Source organism: Dipodomys spectabilis, unplaced genomic scaffold (genome assembly GCF_019054845.1).
Source record: "Dipodomys spectabilis isolate Male_0828 unplaced genomic scaffold, ASM1905484v1 ptg000552l, whole genome shotgun sequence".
NCBI lineage: Eukaryota > Metazoa > Chordata > Mammalia > Rodentia > Heteromyidae > Dipodomys > Dipodomys spectabilis.
In genome coordinates, this window is record NW_024871229.1 from 166,280 (window position 1) to 182,038 (window position 15,759).

A 15,759-nucleotide genomic window follows, 5' to 3' on the forward strand; every position below is an offset into this window, starting at 1 on the left:
ATAGGCATGAGCTACTAGCACCCAGATCTAAAAACAATTTGTAAGAGCATGATAAATTCACACACTATAGTTTAGAAATTTATTTTTTTATTTTTGCCAGTCCTGGGCCTTGAACTCAGAGCATGGGAACTGTCTCTGAGCCTCTTTGTATTCGAGGCTAGTTCTCTACTAGTTGACCCACAGGTCCACTTCTGGCTTTTTAAGAGTAGTTTATTAGAGATAAGAGTTTCCTCTTGGGGCTGGGAAGGTGGCTCAGTGGTTAGAGTGCTTGCCTTGCATGCCTGAGGCCCTGGGTTTGATTCCTCAGCACCACATAAGCAAAAAGAAAAAAGCCGGAAGTGGAGCTGTGGCTCAAGTGGTAGAGCGCTAGCCTTGAGCTGAAGAGCTGAGGGACAGCGCCCAGGCCCAGAGTTCAGGCCCTACGACTGGACCCAAAAAAAAAAAAGTTTCCTCTTCCTCTTTCAGCCATTGCTGAGGCTGGAGCTGCCAAAATGAAGTTCAGTCCCTTTGTCACTTCTGGCTGAAGCAAGAACTGGAAAGGGCATTTCAGTGCACCTTCCCACATGCGCAGGGAGATTGTGTCTTCCCCTCTTTCCAAAGAGCTGAGATAGAAGTACAGTGTGTGCAGTCTATGCCCATCCGAAAGGATGAGGAGGTGCAGGTTGTACGAGGACACTGTAAAGGTCAGCAGATTGGCATGGTGGTCCAGGTTTACAGGAAGAAGTATGTCATCTACATTGAATGGGTGCAGTGGGAGAAGGCTGATGGCTCCACTGTCTGCCTGGGCATTGACCCCAGCAAGGTAGTTATCGCCAGGCTGAAACAGGATAACCATCCTGGAACAGAAAGCCAAATCCTGCCAAGTCGGATAGGAAAAAAGCAAATATAAGGAAGAAACAATTGAGAAGATGTAGGATTGAAGTAATCTTATGTAGCATTTTCATTAAACTTCTTAAATGGAAAAAAAAAAAAAAAAGTCTCACAGACTTTTCCTGCCTGGGCTGGCTTCAAACCACAATCCTCAGATCTCAGCCTCCTGAGTAGCTAGGATTACCGGCATGAGCCACCAGCGCCCAGCTTCCCCTGCCTCTTGAGTAGATGATATTACAGGCAGAGGCCACTGTGACTCTTCTTAGGACTTTAAGGACTTGAGAAGAGCCTGAGGCTCACAGGGCTGCTACAGTGAGCAGAGAGGTGGCACTCATTCTCAGCATTCTCCCATGCTAGGGGCCTCACAGACAGAGCTTGCCAGGAAGTGACTTTCGATATGTGTCTTGAGAGAGGCTTGGAAGTTTCTGAAGAAGAATCTAACTCTCCCTCTTGTTTCTTGCCTCTCTCTTTTGTCCAGGTGGATGGAGGCATGCCTAGGGGAGGATCTGCCACCCACCACAGAGCTGGAGGAGGGGCTGAGGAATGGAGTGTACCTTGCCAAACTAGGCAACTTCTTCTCTCCCAAAGTGGTGTCCCTGAAAAAAATCTATGACCGAGAGCAGACCAGGTACAAGGTGAGTTCTCTCTTCCCACAGCTTAGATTTCTAGGAACCCAGGATGTTAGTGTGCTTTATTCTGTGTGTGAGCTGTTGAGCGTGTGCAAGATGTGTTTATTCCAGCCAAGTGTGGCCATCTGAGGGCCTGGCAGGTTGGAGGAAGAGTGCAGAGCTGAGAGTCAGCAGTAAAGGAGCTTTAGCTGTGCGGATCTCAGGTAGATTTTTGAGGGTGTCGTCATTGTCAATCTTGGGGTTAAATTGAGGGTCTGTGCATTGCCACGCAAGTTCTCTACCACTGCCCTTCACCTGGTGGAGCCAGTATGGTGATGGGGTGCATCTAGAAATTTCCAGAGTCCCACATGAACCTTTCCATTCTAAGAAAGTAGAGAAAGTAACGAGGGGAATTACTACTTTAAAGCTAATTTTATCCAAGTGCTGAGATTTGCCGGCAGGTGCTCTAGTTACAGCAACATTAGTAGAATGCATCACTATTCTGTATTGAAGTTAGAGGTAGATGGAAAAGCCATTCTGTCTCAGGAAATGTTTGATTCTTGTGACTCAGGCCCTAACAAGAAGACTGGTCAGTAAGTTGGCAAGGATGAAATGTTGGTGTCCACAGAGCTCCCAAAAGAACCCAGCCTATGACTCCTGGTCAAGAAAGGACGAGTGTAAAAGATGGAGGAAGGCTGGGAAGGTGGCTTAGTGGTAGAGCGCTTGCCTTGCACGCATGAGGCCCTGGGTTCGATTGCTCAACACCACATAAAAGATGGAGAACAATGTAAGCTACTCAGGAGCTCTGAGAACTGCAGTGGAGAGCCAGCTCAGGGCAGGCAAATCCAATAACCCGCAAAACACTGGAGGCCTGGCCCAAGTGGTAGAGTGCCAGCTGTGAATGAGGCCCCCAGTTCAAGCACCAGCACAAGGAAGAAAAACTGTGGCACTTTTTTTTGCTGGTTGTGGGGCCTGTACTTTGGGCCTGGGCGCTGTCCCTCAGCTCTTCAGCTCAAGGCTAGCGCTCTACCACTTGAGCCACAGTGCCACCTCCAGCCTTTTCTGCTTATGTGGTACTGAGGAATCGAACCCAGGGCCTCATGCATGCAAGGCAAGCGTTCTACCACTGACCACCTTCCCAGCCCTCTCCATATGGTTCTTAAGTGAGGAGTTGGTGTTTGGCTTCTTGGTAGTGGAATGTGGGCAAAATGACCTTCAATTGCAAGATGAGATTTTATTTCATAATTGCCAGCAGTGCCCTGATGATCTCTTATTTCTTTTAGGCAACTGGCCTCCACTTCAGACACACCGACAACGTGATCCAGTGGTTGAATGCCATGGATGAGATTGGATTGCCCAAGGTAACTTACCTGCTTTTCATAACTCTGTTCTCATCTGCCTGTAAAGTTGTTCTAAAAAATCTCCCTCCCTCCCTCTTCCTGCCTGAGCCTCCAGAGTGCTGGGATTACAGATGTGCATTAAAATCTGGCTTTCTTTTTTTTTCTTCTTAATATACTAAAGGATGTCTTTTAGTTTGAGTCAGGAAACAGTTTTATTCCTTTGCTTTTATAGTACTTGTACTTTTTCCACCTCACCTTAGAGAAATTCCCTGTGAAGAGATTCACGTTTAGTTCAGTTGTAATTTTGCATGAAAGTGGTTTGCTTGCCTCTGCTCCCTGAGTTCTAAGACTGCCGGGATGCACTACTACACCCAGCTGTTCCAGCTGGCTGCCTTGGCTGGCATAGATAAAGATTCCTCATTTCACTTATTTGTGTATTTTTATTTTTATTGTTATTATTGCTTTTTTGGTTGCTTGTGGGGCTTGAACTCAGGGCCTGGGCATAGTCCCTGGGTGATTTTACTCAAGGCTAATGCTCTATCACTTTGAGCCACAGCTCCACTTCTGATTTTCTGGTGGTTCATTTGAGATAAGAGTCTCATGGACTTTCTTGAGGCAGCTGGCTTTGAAACTCAGATCTCAGTCTCCTGAGCTAAGATTACAGGTGTGAGCCAGCAGTCCCCAGCAAGATTCCCCATTTTAAAAGTACATAATTGGTCACAGGTTGTTACTCTAAAAATTGGACTTTAGGAAATATACTAGAAATGTCATCTTCCAGCTTTAAAGCAACCAAATCTGCAATGAGTAAGAAGGTCATCACATATTTTAAGTGGTTGTGGCCGTGGCTCAAGTGAGTATTGTGCCTGCTTGGTCGGTGTGAGACCTTGAGTTTAAATCCCAGGACTGCTCCTTTTCCCCTGTCTCTGTTGTTTTTGTTTTCTTTTTTAATTGTAGAAGCAATAGAATGACAGTTATTCCCCTCTCTGCTCTGGTGATGGCTGTAGTTTTGAAAGTGGTTAGTGCACCCGCTGAGGGTTTTACCCAAGTTGGTATGTTGCCTTTAGTGAAATTGCCATCACCAGCTAGCTCGTAGCTATCCAGAAGCCGTGCTGTATTGTTGCTCTTAGAGATGTAGTTAATTTTTTGTTCTTTCAAGTTAGTCTTTGACATAGGCACTCTGGCCAAACCCTGGCTGTAGCTGACCGGAAATTTGTCAACTCCAACCCCCTAAAAGTCAGAAAAACACAAAAAGATGTGTTTTAAGGATTTTTCCAAATTGCTTATAATAGAAAAAGCCATACATTCCTTCACTAGGAGTATTATTTGTGTTAAAACTAGTTAAATACTAAGGCCATTAAAATGGCCCATTTTGTATTAAGTGAGCTGAGGAAAACCATTTGAAGATTATATAAGAATTGTTGTCTGGCTGACATGAGACCACTGTTTTGTGTGAAAATAAAATGGGTGCTTGGGAAATATTTGTAAGGAAATAGTTGTTCCATCTCAGTGTGATGGAGCTTACGAAGTGTAAGTTTTTGTAACCAAGTAAAGAGTAAGAATACGAGTTTGGTGTGAAGTATTAGAAAGTGGCTAAAAGCACTTCCTGTTTAGCATGCTACTCAGAGAGCTCATGGTTACATATAAAGCTATATATCTGTTGAGCTGACCTGAGTCAGGGCAGAGTCTTTCTCTCCCCCACCCCTCCACCCCCATCCCTATAGTGCTGGCTTGGCCTTGTGCATGCTAGGCAAGGGCCCTACCATTGAGCCACATCCCAGCCCCAGAGCTGAGTCTTTGCAGAAGGCTAGCTTCTGTCCTTGAGTTTTCAGAGCAAAGTGCTGAAGTTCTTTTTTTTGCCATTGGGGTGTTCAAGAATTGGTCTACATTGGTAGATGGTAGATGGAAGAACGAGATTTTGAGCTTCAGACACTTGCCAGTAACTTAAACTAAACTAGAACTTTGATTCCATTTGCCTAGGTCTGAGTCTGACGTAAGTACCTCACCCTCACACACTTAATGGAATTTAGTGGGCTGACCAAAATAGAGTTTTCCTAAATAGTTATTTTTATTTTGAATTACACTGAAATGAGCATTGGCCCTAAAGAAGTTATTTGCTAAATGCCGATAGTGTTTTCTTTTTTTCTTTTTTGTCGTCGGTCGTGGGGCTTGAACTCTGGGCCTGGGCGCTGTCCCTCAGCTCTTCAGCTCAAGGCGAGCGCTCTACCACTTGAGCTACAGTGCCACTTCCGGTTTTCTGGTGGTTTATTGGAGATAGGAGTCTCACGGTCTCTCGGTCTCTCCTGCCCGGGCTGGCTTTGAACCGTGATCCTCAGATCTCAGCCTCCTGAGTAGCTAGGATTACAGGCATGAGCCACCATCGCCCGGCGCCGATAATGTTTTCTAATTGTCTGTATTTTTATATCTATTACTGATGATTGATGAATGATCAAACAAAACCAGCAAATGGGCAACCGATTCTCCTTCTCTTATTTCTCCCTAGATTTTTTACCCAGAAACAACAGACATCTATGATCGGAAGAACATGCCGCGATGCATCTACTGCATCCATGCGCTCAGGTGAGCCAGTTTCCCTGCCAAAACGAGCGCACAAAGAATAACTTCTCACTTGTGCATTTTGTCTGTGGTATGGAACTGGACATGCTTGCCTGTTTGCTTCAATATTTTCATGTAGAAGAGAAGGCTTTTAGCCCCACCAAACAGTAAAAAAAAAAAAAGAAAAGAAACAAAACAGCTGTGTTTTTCTAAAGAGCAGAGACAAAGACTTTTATATTCCTATAATAACAGATAATTTTGTTGTAAAAACATGGCATAATGTTCCATTGTTGAGCAGGTGTCTCTCTGTGGGGTTTTAAGTATTGTTTGTCATGGGGCTTGAACTCAGGGCTTGGGTGCTGTCCTTCAGCTTTTGTGCTCAAGACTAGTGCTCTACGACCTTGAGCACAGCCCCACTTCCAGTTTTTTGGGATGGTTAATTGGAGATGAGTCTCATAGACTTCTCTGCCCAGGGCTGGCTTCAAACTGGGATCCTCAGATCTCAGTCTTCCGAGTAGCTAGGATGACAGATGTGAGCCACTGGCTGGGCACTCTCTTTTATTTAGTCATCTAGGTCCTTGCTGTTATAAAGCCATCCACCCATTCACTAAAAATGCTATAACCACACAAGTATGCCAATAGGAACTGAAACTTAACTCGTTGTTTGTTTTTATTTCATGTTTCATGCAAGATTGGAAAATGTTAATTTCAAGTTCTGGGTTCTTTGATTCAACTCAGCCTTGTCTTATAGGGAAAAGGTAGACGGTCCAGAGGAGAGTAGGATAGAAGGGGAGACACTGCGGTGATGCTCTGGTCTGCATGCTGCAGTAAATACAGGACAGAGGCCGCCCTGCAGCTCAGCCACTTGGCTATGGGTCTAGAGACAATGATAGAAGCAAATGCGACACGATGCAGGGTTTCTTTGCTTGGAGTGCTTCTTTATAGCATGTTGTGAATGTGTTTGATAAAAATTCTCTGAGTGAACGTGTGCATCATGTTGGTCTGAGAGAAGCCTGTCGTCCTGGTACTCTCCGTTGTGCTAGGCTCCAAGCCCTGTCTCTAGATTTCTGGTCTCATGTATGTTGGGTCATTGTTAGCACTAAAATCCATTTAACATACTTAAAAGAGTGATGAGAGCTGATGAGTTGTAGATCTCTTGTATTGGGGCTGTAGCAGTTCCAATGTGTCTGAGCCAGAATCAGCTTCATTCTAGGCATCATGATTGGCTTAGTGTTACGTGAAGCCTCCTATGTCGATAACCTTGTGAAGGTTACCAACAATGGCTCTGTGACCTTGGCAGGCACGCAGGCCAGGCTGGCAGAATTCCTTCCTACTAGCTCTACAGCCACTCATGTAACCTGGGTCCCAGGCCCTCAGGTCTCTGAAATACAGATGAAGAACTAACTGTGCCTTTCTAATTAATAATGGAGTCAAAGTGACAAAGAGAGGAAGTCCACTATTGTTTTCCATTTCTCATGCATGTGTGCCTGTGCTTAGAGAATGCATAGGTGCTGTGTGTGTCGCTGTGGGACCCATGGTTTCTTTCCTCTCTCATGTGGTCTTTTTCTTGAAAGGTGGGCTGGCATCAATGGACATGAGGAGTGGGCATGATTGTTTAGCACCTTCCTTCCCGATAGGTTCCTTCCTTTCCACGGTGACGGGGGGGGGGGGGGGGGGGGGGGGGGGGGGATAGGGGCCTTATCTGTCCCTGGTTGTTGGTGGTGTGTGTGTGTGTGTGTGTGAGATATGCTGGGCCTAAACCCGCGGGGGGGGGGGGGGGGGGGGGAGGGGAAGGGGCCTTATCTGTCCCTGGTTGTTGGGGGTGTGTGTGTGTGTGATATGCTGGGACTAAACCCAGAGTCTCAAGTACACACTAGACAAAGAGTTTTACTAACAAGCTATATCCTCCGCCCTCCCGTTTCTTCCCTCCCCACACACTTTATTTATTTTTTCTTCTTCTGTTTCTTAGGCTGAGCCTCAACCTAGAGACGATCCTACCCCTTCTCCTCTACCTAGTGACTGTCCTACCCCCTTCTCTACAGTGCTTAGCTTTTTCGCGTGTGGTTGATGCTCTTCCGGTTGAACCACGCCTTCAGTTCTAGCTTTTGATTAGTTAGTTGGAGATAAGAGTCACATGGATTTGTCTGTCTGAGCTAACTTCTAACCAATCTTAGTCTCCTGACTAGGCCATGAGTTTTTAAAAATGCTACTCAGAAGCTTCAGCAATACAAACTAAAACAGGCAATAGCATTTCATCAAAATAAAGCTTCTGGCTGGTTGCCAGTGACTTATGCCTGTAATCCTAGCTACTCAGGAAGCTGCGATCTGAGGATTGCAGTTCAAAGCCCACCTGGGCAGGAAAGTCTCCAACTAACTACCCCCAAAGAAGCTAGAACTAGAGCTGTGGCTCCAAGTGGTAGAGCATTAATCTTGAGCAAAAGAATTCAGAGATAGCGCCACACCCTGAGTTCAAGTCCCTAGACCAGCACACAGACAGACAGACACACATACATACACACACAATTACTCCTGAAACTACCTAATAGTTAAAGGTTGGGGCTGGGAAGGTGGCTCAGTGGTAGAGCGCTTGCCTTGCATGCTCAAGGTCCTGGGTTCGATTCCTCAGCACCACATAAGCAAAAAGAAAAAAGCCGGAAGTGGCACTGTGGCTCAAGTGGTAGAGCGCTAGCTTTGAGCTGAAGAGCTGAGGGACAGCGCCCAGGCCCAGAGTTCAGGCCCCACGACCGGACCCCCCCCCCCCCCCCCCAGAAAAAAAAGTTAAAGGTTTAGGGAAGATGGCACCCAGGCTCTTCTTCATTGTCAGCCAGTGATACTGTGCCATGAATTAGTCTGCTATTGAAAGACATTGAAAGTGAACTCATCTCACGGCTCTAGAGAACAGTGGCAACCAGTGTTATATTTCAGAATGGGGGTAAAAAAAAAAATCCAAGAGAGAAATACATTTTTGCTAGTTTAGAAGGCCAGCAATGCCGGGCAGTCTGAAAGCCATTTAAAGGACCATATTACATGTATAGAAAGCTATTTGTTATTTTGCTTTGGAAACATTTTTTTGGTAAATTTAAATCTTTGGAGAGAGAAACTTTATGACATTATATTCCAAGAAAATCGTCTAATTATATATGTATGACTTATACTCACATTTCTGAGATGATTAGCTGCATGGATGTATAAACAATGAGTTTTCAGAATACTTGCTATGGTTGGTTTTGAGTTTTTTTGAGTTTACATTTGGCTTTATTACTCATTTTAAGATCTGGTCAGTTCTGTGATGCTGTGTGCTTGATCCATAATTTTGAACGTAGGTGATGCTGAGGTTTAAGATATTTGTGAGAAGCCAATTAAACATGTTTCTAGAATTTGCTTCTGATGGATTCTTACTTTTTCTCTTGCTGGTAGGCTGCTATGGCTTGATTGTGTCAGCCTAAAACAAGCCTTCAGAACTCTTCTACTTCATCGCTTCTGGTCTGCTCAAGCTTTATTAACACAGGCACATAGACATTTGTTTATCTGTGAAATGTTGATTGATACTTATTAAAGTATGCTAGTTCTAGGTAAACATTGGCAAATGAGATTTTATTGTTTCTACCTGCATGGAGCTGGTCTAGTAGATGTACTTTTTATTTGAAAAGTAAAGATATATAGGGTGAACTTTATTTAAAACTCTTAAATTACCGGAACTGAACTTTTACATCAATAATACCAATTCAGCTTGAGTGCGATTTGGTATCTGGATCATTTTCTCAAGCCTTTTCTAAAATGTCTTCTTAACTGATTACAGAAAGATGAGGTGAACTGAGGAGACGTCACTTAAATATGACACTAGTATTAGTTTCTAGTTGTCCGTAGATCTCTGTCAGGCTTCCCTGTCTACTGTTTGCATGATGTTGCATTGACTTTTTAGGACAGTGTTAATAGGTAAAGCTAAAATCTGATCTGAAGTCAAAGCCTGTAGCAGCAGAGGGACCTAGGGGGCACACCCCAGTCTCTGCCCACAATGGTTTTATTCTTTATGGGCAGCAGCAGCTGCCACAGCAGAGGCTCAGCTCTTTCCTTTTATGTCTTCTAGTTTGTACCTGTTCAAACTAGGGCTGGCACCTCAGATTCAAGACCTGTATGGCAAGGTTGACTTCACAGGTAAGGAGTTACAAAGTTAGCAAGGAATGTTTGCTTTATGTGGAAATAGCCTGGAAAGCCAACCGTTCCCATTTTAGACATTGAGGACTTTAAAAATACTCTGGCAAGGGAGATGGAAGAAATGTAACTAACATGTTTGTCCTGTAGTGGTGGAGAGGATTTGAGGTTGGGAATCTTTGTAAGTATGTATAAATGAATATCTCTTTGAGATAATGTTCATCTGTAGGAAGTATAGTAGGGTTAACAGCCAGCTTTAAATGTTCACGCATGGTCCCTTCTAGCAAGCACCTACTGCAGGGCAAGCAAGGCAATAGCTCAATATATCTCAGCTTACACTTCTTTGGGTGAGTGTTTCTAAGCCTATTAGTCAGTCCATTTTGTCAGTTTGTTTGCTTTTTTGCTGGTCGTGGAGTTTAAACTCAGGGTCTGGGTGCTTTCCCTGAGCCTCTTTGTGCTCAAGGCAGGTACTCTTCCACTTGAGCCATAGCACCAACTTCCAGCTTTTTCTGAGTAGTTTATTGGAGATAAGCATCTCACAGACTTTCCTGCCTGAGCTGGCTTTGAACCTTGATCCTTGTAACTCAGCTTCCTGAGTAGCATGAGCCACCAGTACCCAGCCCCATTTTGTTCCCATAAAAAAATACTTGCAGCTCAATAATTCTACAAAGAAAAGAGGCTTATTTATTTATTTATTTATTTATTTTATTTTATTTTTTTTGCTGGTCGTGGGGCCTGAACTCTGGGTCTGGGCGCTGTCCCTCAGCTCTTCAGCTCAAGGTGAGCGCTCTACCACTTGAGCCACAGCACCACTTTCGGCTTTTTCTGCTTATGTGGTGCTGAGGAATTGAACCCAGGGCCTCACATGCAAGGCAAGCACTCTACCACTGAGCCACCTTCCCAGCCCCAAAAGGGGCTTATTTAAAGCTCACATTTTGGGGAGAGCCAAAAGTCCCGTATCCAGCAAGCCCATTGGTTTGGCCTCTGGAGGAGCACCTGTGTGAGAGATCACTGCCATACAGGAGCCAGAGAGCCGGGTGGGTAAGGCTTGCTCTGTGCGATCTGGGACTGCCAGAACTGAGGGCAGTGCTTCCAGAGAGCTGAGGACCTTCCACTCTCCACTTAGAGCTCTCGTGCCTCTCCCATTGCTCACCTGAGCACCAAGGCTCCAGTGTAGGAGCCTTGGAGACACAGCACATCCAAATAGCCTGGCATTGCGTGTACATGGCTATTCAGGTGACTGAGGAGACGGAGGCCTGGGGACGTAGGGCAGAGGTGGTAAGTTAGGCGTGAGAGAGATCCCATCTTTCAAACTGGTGGTTATTTTATAGGCCTGAGTGTTTAAAATGAGTAATACACCTTTTAACTTTGATACTTTTCCTTCCAGGAAGATTGTTCACTAGACTTGGGCCAAAGCCAAACTATACATGTTGTTTTCTTTATCATTTGGCTTTCTGCCTTAAAAAAATGAAATTGTAGCCAGTGGCCAATGGCTCACACCTATAATCCTAGCTACTCAGGAGGCTGAGGTCTGAGAATTATGGTTCAAAGCCAGCCCGGGCAGGAAAGCCCATGAAACTCCAATCTCTAAAGAAGAAAACCAGAAAAAGCCAGAAATGGTATTGTGGCTCAAGTGGTAGAGAGCTAGCATTGAGTGCCCAGGTCCAGAATTCAAGCCCCAGGACTGGCACAAAAAAAAAAGAAGAAAAATTGTCGAATAGCAGCAGTGATTAGGATTCTATAAAGGCAAAGATAACTGTAACTACTGCTGAGATCCTCTACTCAGAAGTTTATTGTAGGAAATACCAGAAGTGGCAGTTTTGAGCTGTGATGAGAAATAGAGGCCTTCTTGCTTTCAGGTCGTTTGGTGCCCCTAAGATGATCATGGTTTGGGGCCACTGTGTTGCGTGCCTCCATACACTATTTACTGGAGTCCTTACAACTTAAAAGTAGATGCCATCCGACCCCATTTTGTAGCTGAGGAATATTTCCTGTTCTGAGTTGTGAGGTGCTTAACTTGCTCCCTGGGCCCCCCTCCCCTTCTGTAGAAGAAGAAATCAACAACATGAAGATTGAGCTGGAGAAGTACGGGATTCAGATGCCCGCCTTCAGCAAGATCGGCGGCATCCTGGCCAACGAGCTCTCGGTGGATGAGGCAGCTCGTGAGTCATTGTCGGCTTGGGGTGGGATCATTGCCACCGGCGGTAATCAGGGCCACAGCCGCCACCATCATGGGTGGACATTAACAGTTTGGTCAGCAAGGTTAAGTCCACACAGAGACTTTAATACATTTCTCTAGTCTTCTTTTTTTTCTTTTCTTCTTTTTTTTTTTTTTCCAGTTGCAAGACCAGGACTTGAACTCAATGCTTTGCTTATTGGCTGAGGCTCTAACCACTAAACCAGGCCTCCAACACCTCTAGTCTTCTTCTTTTTTTTTTCTATTTTTTTTTAATTGTGAAAATACAGTACAGAGGGGTTACAATTACATGAGCAAAGTAATGAGTACATTTCCTATCAAGCATTCTTGCCTCCTCCTTTGTTTCCCCTACCTCTAGTCTTCTTATTTGGACATAAACTGTTGACTTTCCTTAGCATAGAATTGTTGACTCTTGTTCAGGAAATGAGTCCTACATTTTAGTGCCTTTTAAAGTTTCTCACACCTTCTCAACTTTTGTTTATTCTTCCTTTACTTTGAGATGTGTGTAGAAGCCCAGGCTGGCCTGGGACTCAGTGTCCCGCTGCCTCAGCCTCCCAAGTGCTGAGACTGCAGCTGTGCCCCCCACACCCATCTTCCTCTTGCGGTATTTGCAGTTCTCTTACAAGCATTTGCCTGTGAGACTGCAGGATGAGCAGGCGCCGGGCAGAGCTGCGCTGTGAGGCTCCAGAAGGAGCGCGCTCACCATTCTCTGCTGCACACAGAAGCCCCTCTCTACAATAGGGGATGCCGCGTTGTGTGCGCCTTTGCCCTCTATGGGATCTGCTGCTGTCTCCATACTCTGTGCTCTGAATTTTCTCTAGTACATGCTGCTGTCATTGCTATCAACGAAGCCATCGACCGAAGGATTCCAGTGGACACATTTGCAGCTCTGAAAAACCCCAACGCCATGCTCATAAACCTCGAAGAGCCCCTGGCTCCCACCTACCAGGATGTGCTTTACCAGGCCAAGCAGGACAAAATGACAAGCGCCAAAAACAGGGTAACGAAGGACATCTCTTTCTAATTAATTTATGTTCTTTATATTTTAGATATGACTACTTTCCAGGTCATTTTTTTTTATTGTAAAGATACTATACAGAGGGTTACAGTTACATGAGTAAGGTAATGAGTACACTTCCTATTGAGCATTGTTACCCCCTCCATTGTTTTCCCCCTACCATCCCTTCCCTCCCTACCTTCCCCGAGGTTCTTTTTTTTTGATTGTGATTAAGTGATTACATAATTTCCCGAATTCCACAGTATTGTGGAATATTGATGCTCATTTAAAGTCACAAGTTCATTCTAACTTTCCTGGAGCAAATTGTCTATCACAGTCTATAACGTATAACGGTGTTCACATATACACCATACATGTGATCAGCAGCATGGGGATATTTAGTAGTGGTTCGACCAGATGAGTGGGAGTTCTTTGTTTCTGTCACTTAGGCGGGCAGGGCTCTCGCCTGCGTCCTCCTCGGGAGCTCCCGAGCTCCCACTGACAAGGGAATATATGCTCATGTTCACTTAGCGTCACTTGGCCTCTGGCCCCGATCTTTGCAGAGGGCTTTGAGCCACACTCACGGTTACTCTTGGTTTCCCTGTGGTGGAGGAGAGAAGCATATGCATGGACTTCTGTGGTCTCAAGCACCTGAACTAATGTGATCACATTTACTCACCCTCAGACAGAAAACTCGGACAGAGAAAGAGATGTTTACGAGGAGCTGCTCACCCAGGCAGAGATTCAAGGCAATGTGAACAAAGTGAATAGTAAGTATCCTTTGTTGTACAGGGCAGTGTGTTGATTTGATTGTATACAACAGTGAATATCGCTGTATGGAACAGCATGTTGGTTTGACTGTATACAACCCTGTGTGCATTGAGCTCTTGGGACTTAGGACGTGGTTTAATGTATTCATTTCAGGTGCTTAGTGAACCTGTTCAATCTGTGTCTTAGAGCTCCGCGCGGTTCTCTGGCTGTTCAGAGGTGCTGGTCTTAGGCAGCTCCCACGTCTGCAGCACTTCTGCCACTCCAGTTTTTCACTCTCACGCTGACACCTACTTCTTTGGTTTGGGGCTGGTACTGGGACTTGAATGAACTCAGGGCTATCAGTTCTTGCTTGGCTTTTTCTCACGTAGCTGGTGCTCTACCACTCCAACCAGGCCTCCACTTCTGGATTTTTGGCTGGTTAACTAGAGAGGAGTCTTGTGGATTTGTCTGCCCAATTTCCATGGTAGCTAGGATGACAGGCTCATGGTACTGAAGGCAGCTGTTGGCTGAGATGGGAAACATGTAGTTCCCCACGGCAGTGCCCTGAGCCTCACCTCCTGCGCAGGGCCGGCTGAGCACCGCACTTGCCACCCAGCCCAGCCCTCACGGTGGAACCCTCCGCAGCTTGCAGTACTAGCCCTTACCTTCCAATCCCATGCAGGCTAAACACAGTTTTGTTCTTGGTTTATTATTTTGTATTGCCTGATCTTTGTGTCTGATATATTTGTCAACTCTTTCAGGCAGAGATCACTTACTCGGCGTCTTTAGAAATTATTTTGATTCCTAGCATAGATTCAGCCACTCAAGACAGACTTGGTCTTGTGTGGCTCAAGAAAATAACAGCATGGGAGCAGCGTCCTCCTTGCTCCCTGAGGGCTCATCTCCCATTTCAGCCAGTAATATGCTTGACAACTGAGCATTTCCAAAGGTTTTGTCAAGTCTGTATGATATGTAGCTTAAGTCCTGACCGAGACTCTGTAGTCTGTGGCGTTGTGGTTCAATTGTGTAGGACAGCGTCCTTCTGCTTGGAGACCTGGCTCCAGTTAGTCACAGGCAACTGACAAGCGTGACCTCAGCACTGAGTGCCCCTTCTCTGCATGAGCTAAGACTTGAACTCAGGGCCTGACCGTCGTCCCTGAGCTTTTTGCTCAAGGCTGCTACTCTACCACTTGAGCCACACCACCACTTCCAGCTTTTTCTGTGTATGTGATATTGAGGAATCCAGCCTAGGGCTTTGTGCATGCTAGGCTAGCACTCTATCACTAAGTCACGTTCCCAGCCCCTCTCTGTCTTTTTCTAAGTAAAATTGTTCAACGATGTGAATTGCAGAGATGCTTTCTGCCACTACTGAGCAGTGTGCAGGCATTACCTGGATAGTGACTTGGCATTTAGCGGGAATGCAGGAACCATGTTGGCTTGGAGGCGTCTGTCAGCACCAAGCTGTCTACCTCAAAGAGCAAGGCATTGGTATGGGCACAGGAAACTATGGAATCTGACCAGTAGATGGATTAAAACCCCACTGGGCTTAATGACTTTAAGGTTCCTTCTAATCCTACAATCTTTCACTTCTGAGGCAGACAATAGAGACTGAGCTGTTGTCCTGCCGCCTGGCCTGGGCTTGTTGTGGGGGAGCCTCTGTCGCTGGTGTAGGTGTCTGAGACGCTTCTGCCCTTTCCTGCCCGCAGCGCTGTCTGCACTGGAGAGTATCGACCTGGCCTTGGAGCAGGGGGCGGCGCCCGCCTTGTTCAAGGCCCTGCAGTCACCCGCTCTGGCGCTGCGGGGCTTGCAGCAGCCCAACAGCGACTGGTACTTGAAGCAGCTCCTGAGTGACAGGCAGCAGAAGCGACAGGTGAGGACCAGCACGAGGGGCATGGGCCTGCGGCGTCCACACTGGCTGTGGCCATCCCAGAGCGTCTCCTCCAGTCCCTAGGCACCGCACACATCATCCTCAGTCCTCTTTTGCTTCGGGGGTTGTGAATCCTTTTGAAAAGTTATGAGCTGTGCTCCACCATCCCCACCCCATCTAACCCCTCTTCAGCCATCCCTCTCCCTCCCCAGAAAAAAGCCTTTGGGAAACCCTGAATTTTACATTTTTACTTCAGAAACTTCCACTTTAATAAGACAACCTCAATGTCACCAGTCTCCCCTGGCTGACCCTGGGGAACACTGGTGTGAGCTGGCGGTGTGCGATTGCACACTGCACGGTTTTCCTAAGGAACACAAAGGACATTCTCTTTCTGTCTAAGTAAGGGCAGGTGTACATCTGACAAA

The 15,759-nt window shown here is 45.9% G+C and overlaps 1 protein-coding gene and 1 pseudogene across 2 annotated transcripts in view; both read left to right on the top strand.

The window, feature by feature from the left end:
- Iqgap1 (IQ motif containing GTPase activating protein 1) overlaps positions 1 to 15,759 on the top strand; it is a 73,320-nt gene that overhangs the window by 23,877 nt on the left and 33,684 nt on the right. For both annotated transcript variants that reach the window (XM_042670420.1, XM_042670421.1), the window contains exons 3-10: positions 1,349 to 1,505; positions 2,762 to 2,839; positions 5,319 to 5,395; positions 9,459 to 9,526; positions 11,572 to 11,685; positions 12,542 to 12,720; positions 13,403 to 13,487; positions 15,174 to 15,337. In XM_042670420.1, coding sequence (XP_042526354.1) covers positions 1,349 to 1,505; positions 2,762 to 2,839; positions 5,319 to 5,395; positions 9,459 to 9,526; positions 11,572 to 11,685; positions 12,542 to 12,720; positions 13,403 to 13,487; positions 15,174 to 15,337 — 922 coding nt within the window. The remainder of the gene's footprint in view (positions 1 to 1,348; positions 1,506 to 2,761; positions 2,840 to 5,318; positions 5,396 to 9,458; positions 9,527 to 11,571; positions 11,686 to 12,541; positions 12,721 to 13,402; positions 13,488 to 15,173; positions 15,338 to 15,759) is intronic.
- Positions 492 to 945, top strand: LOC122099984 (annotated as a pseudogene).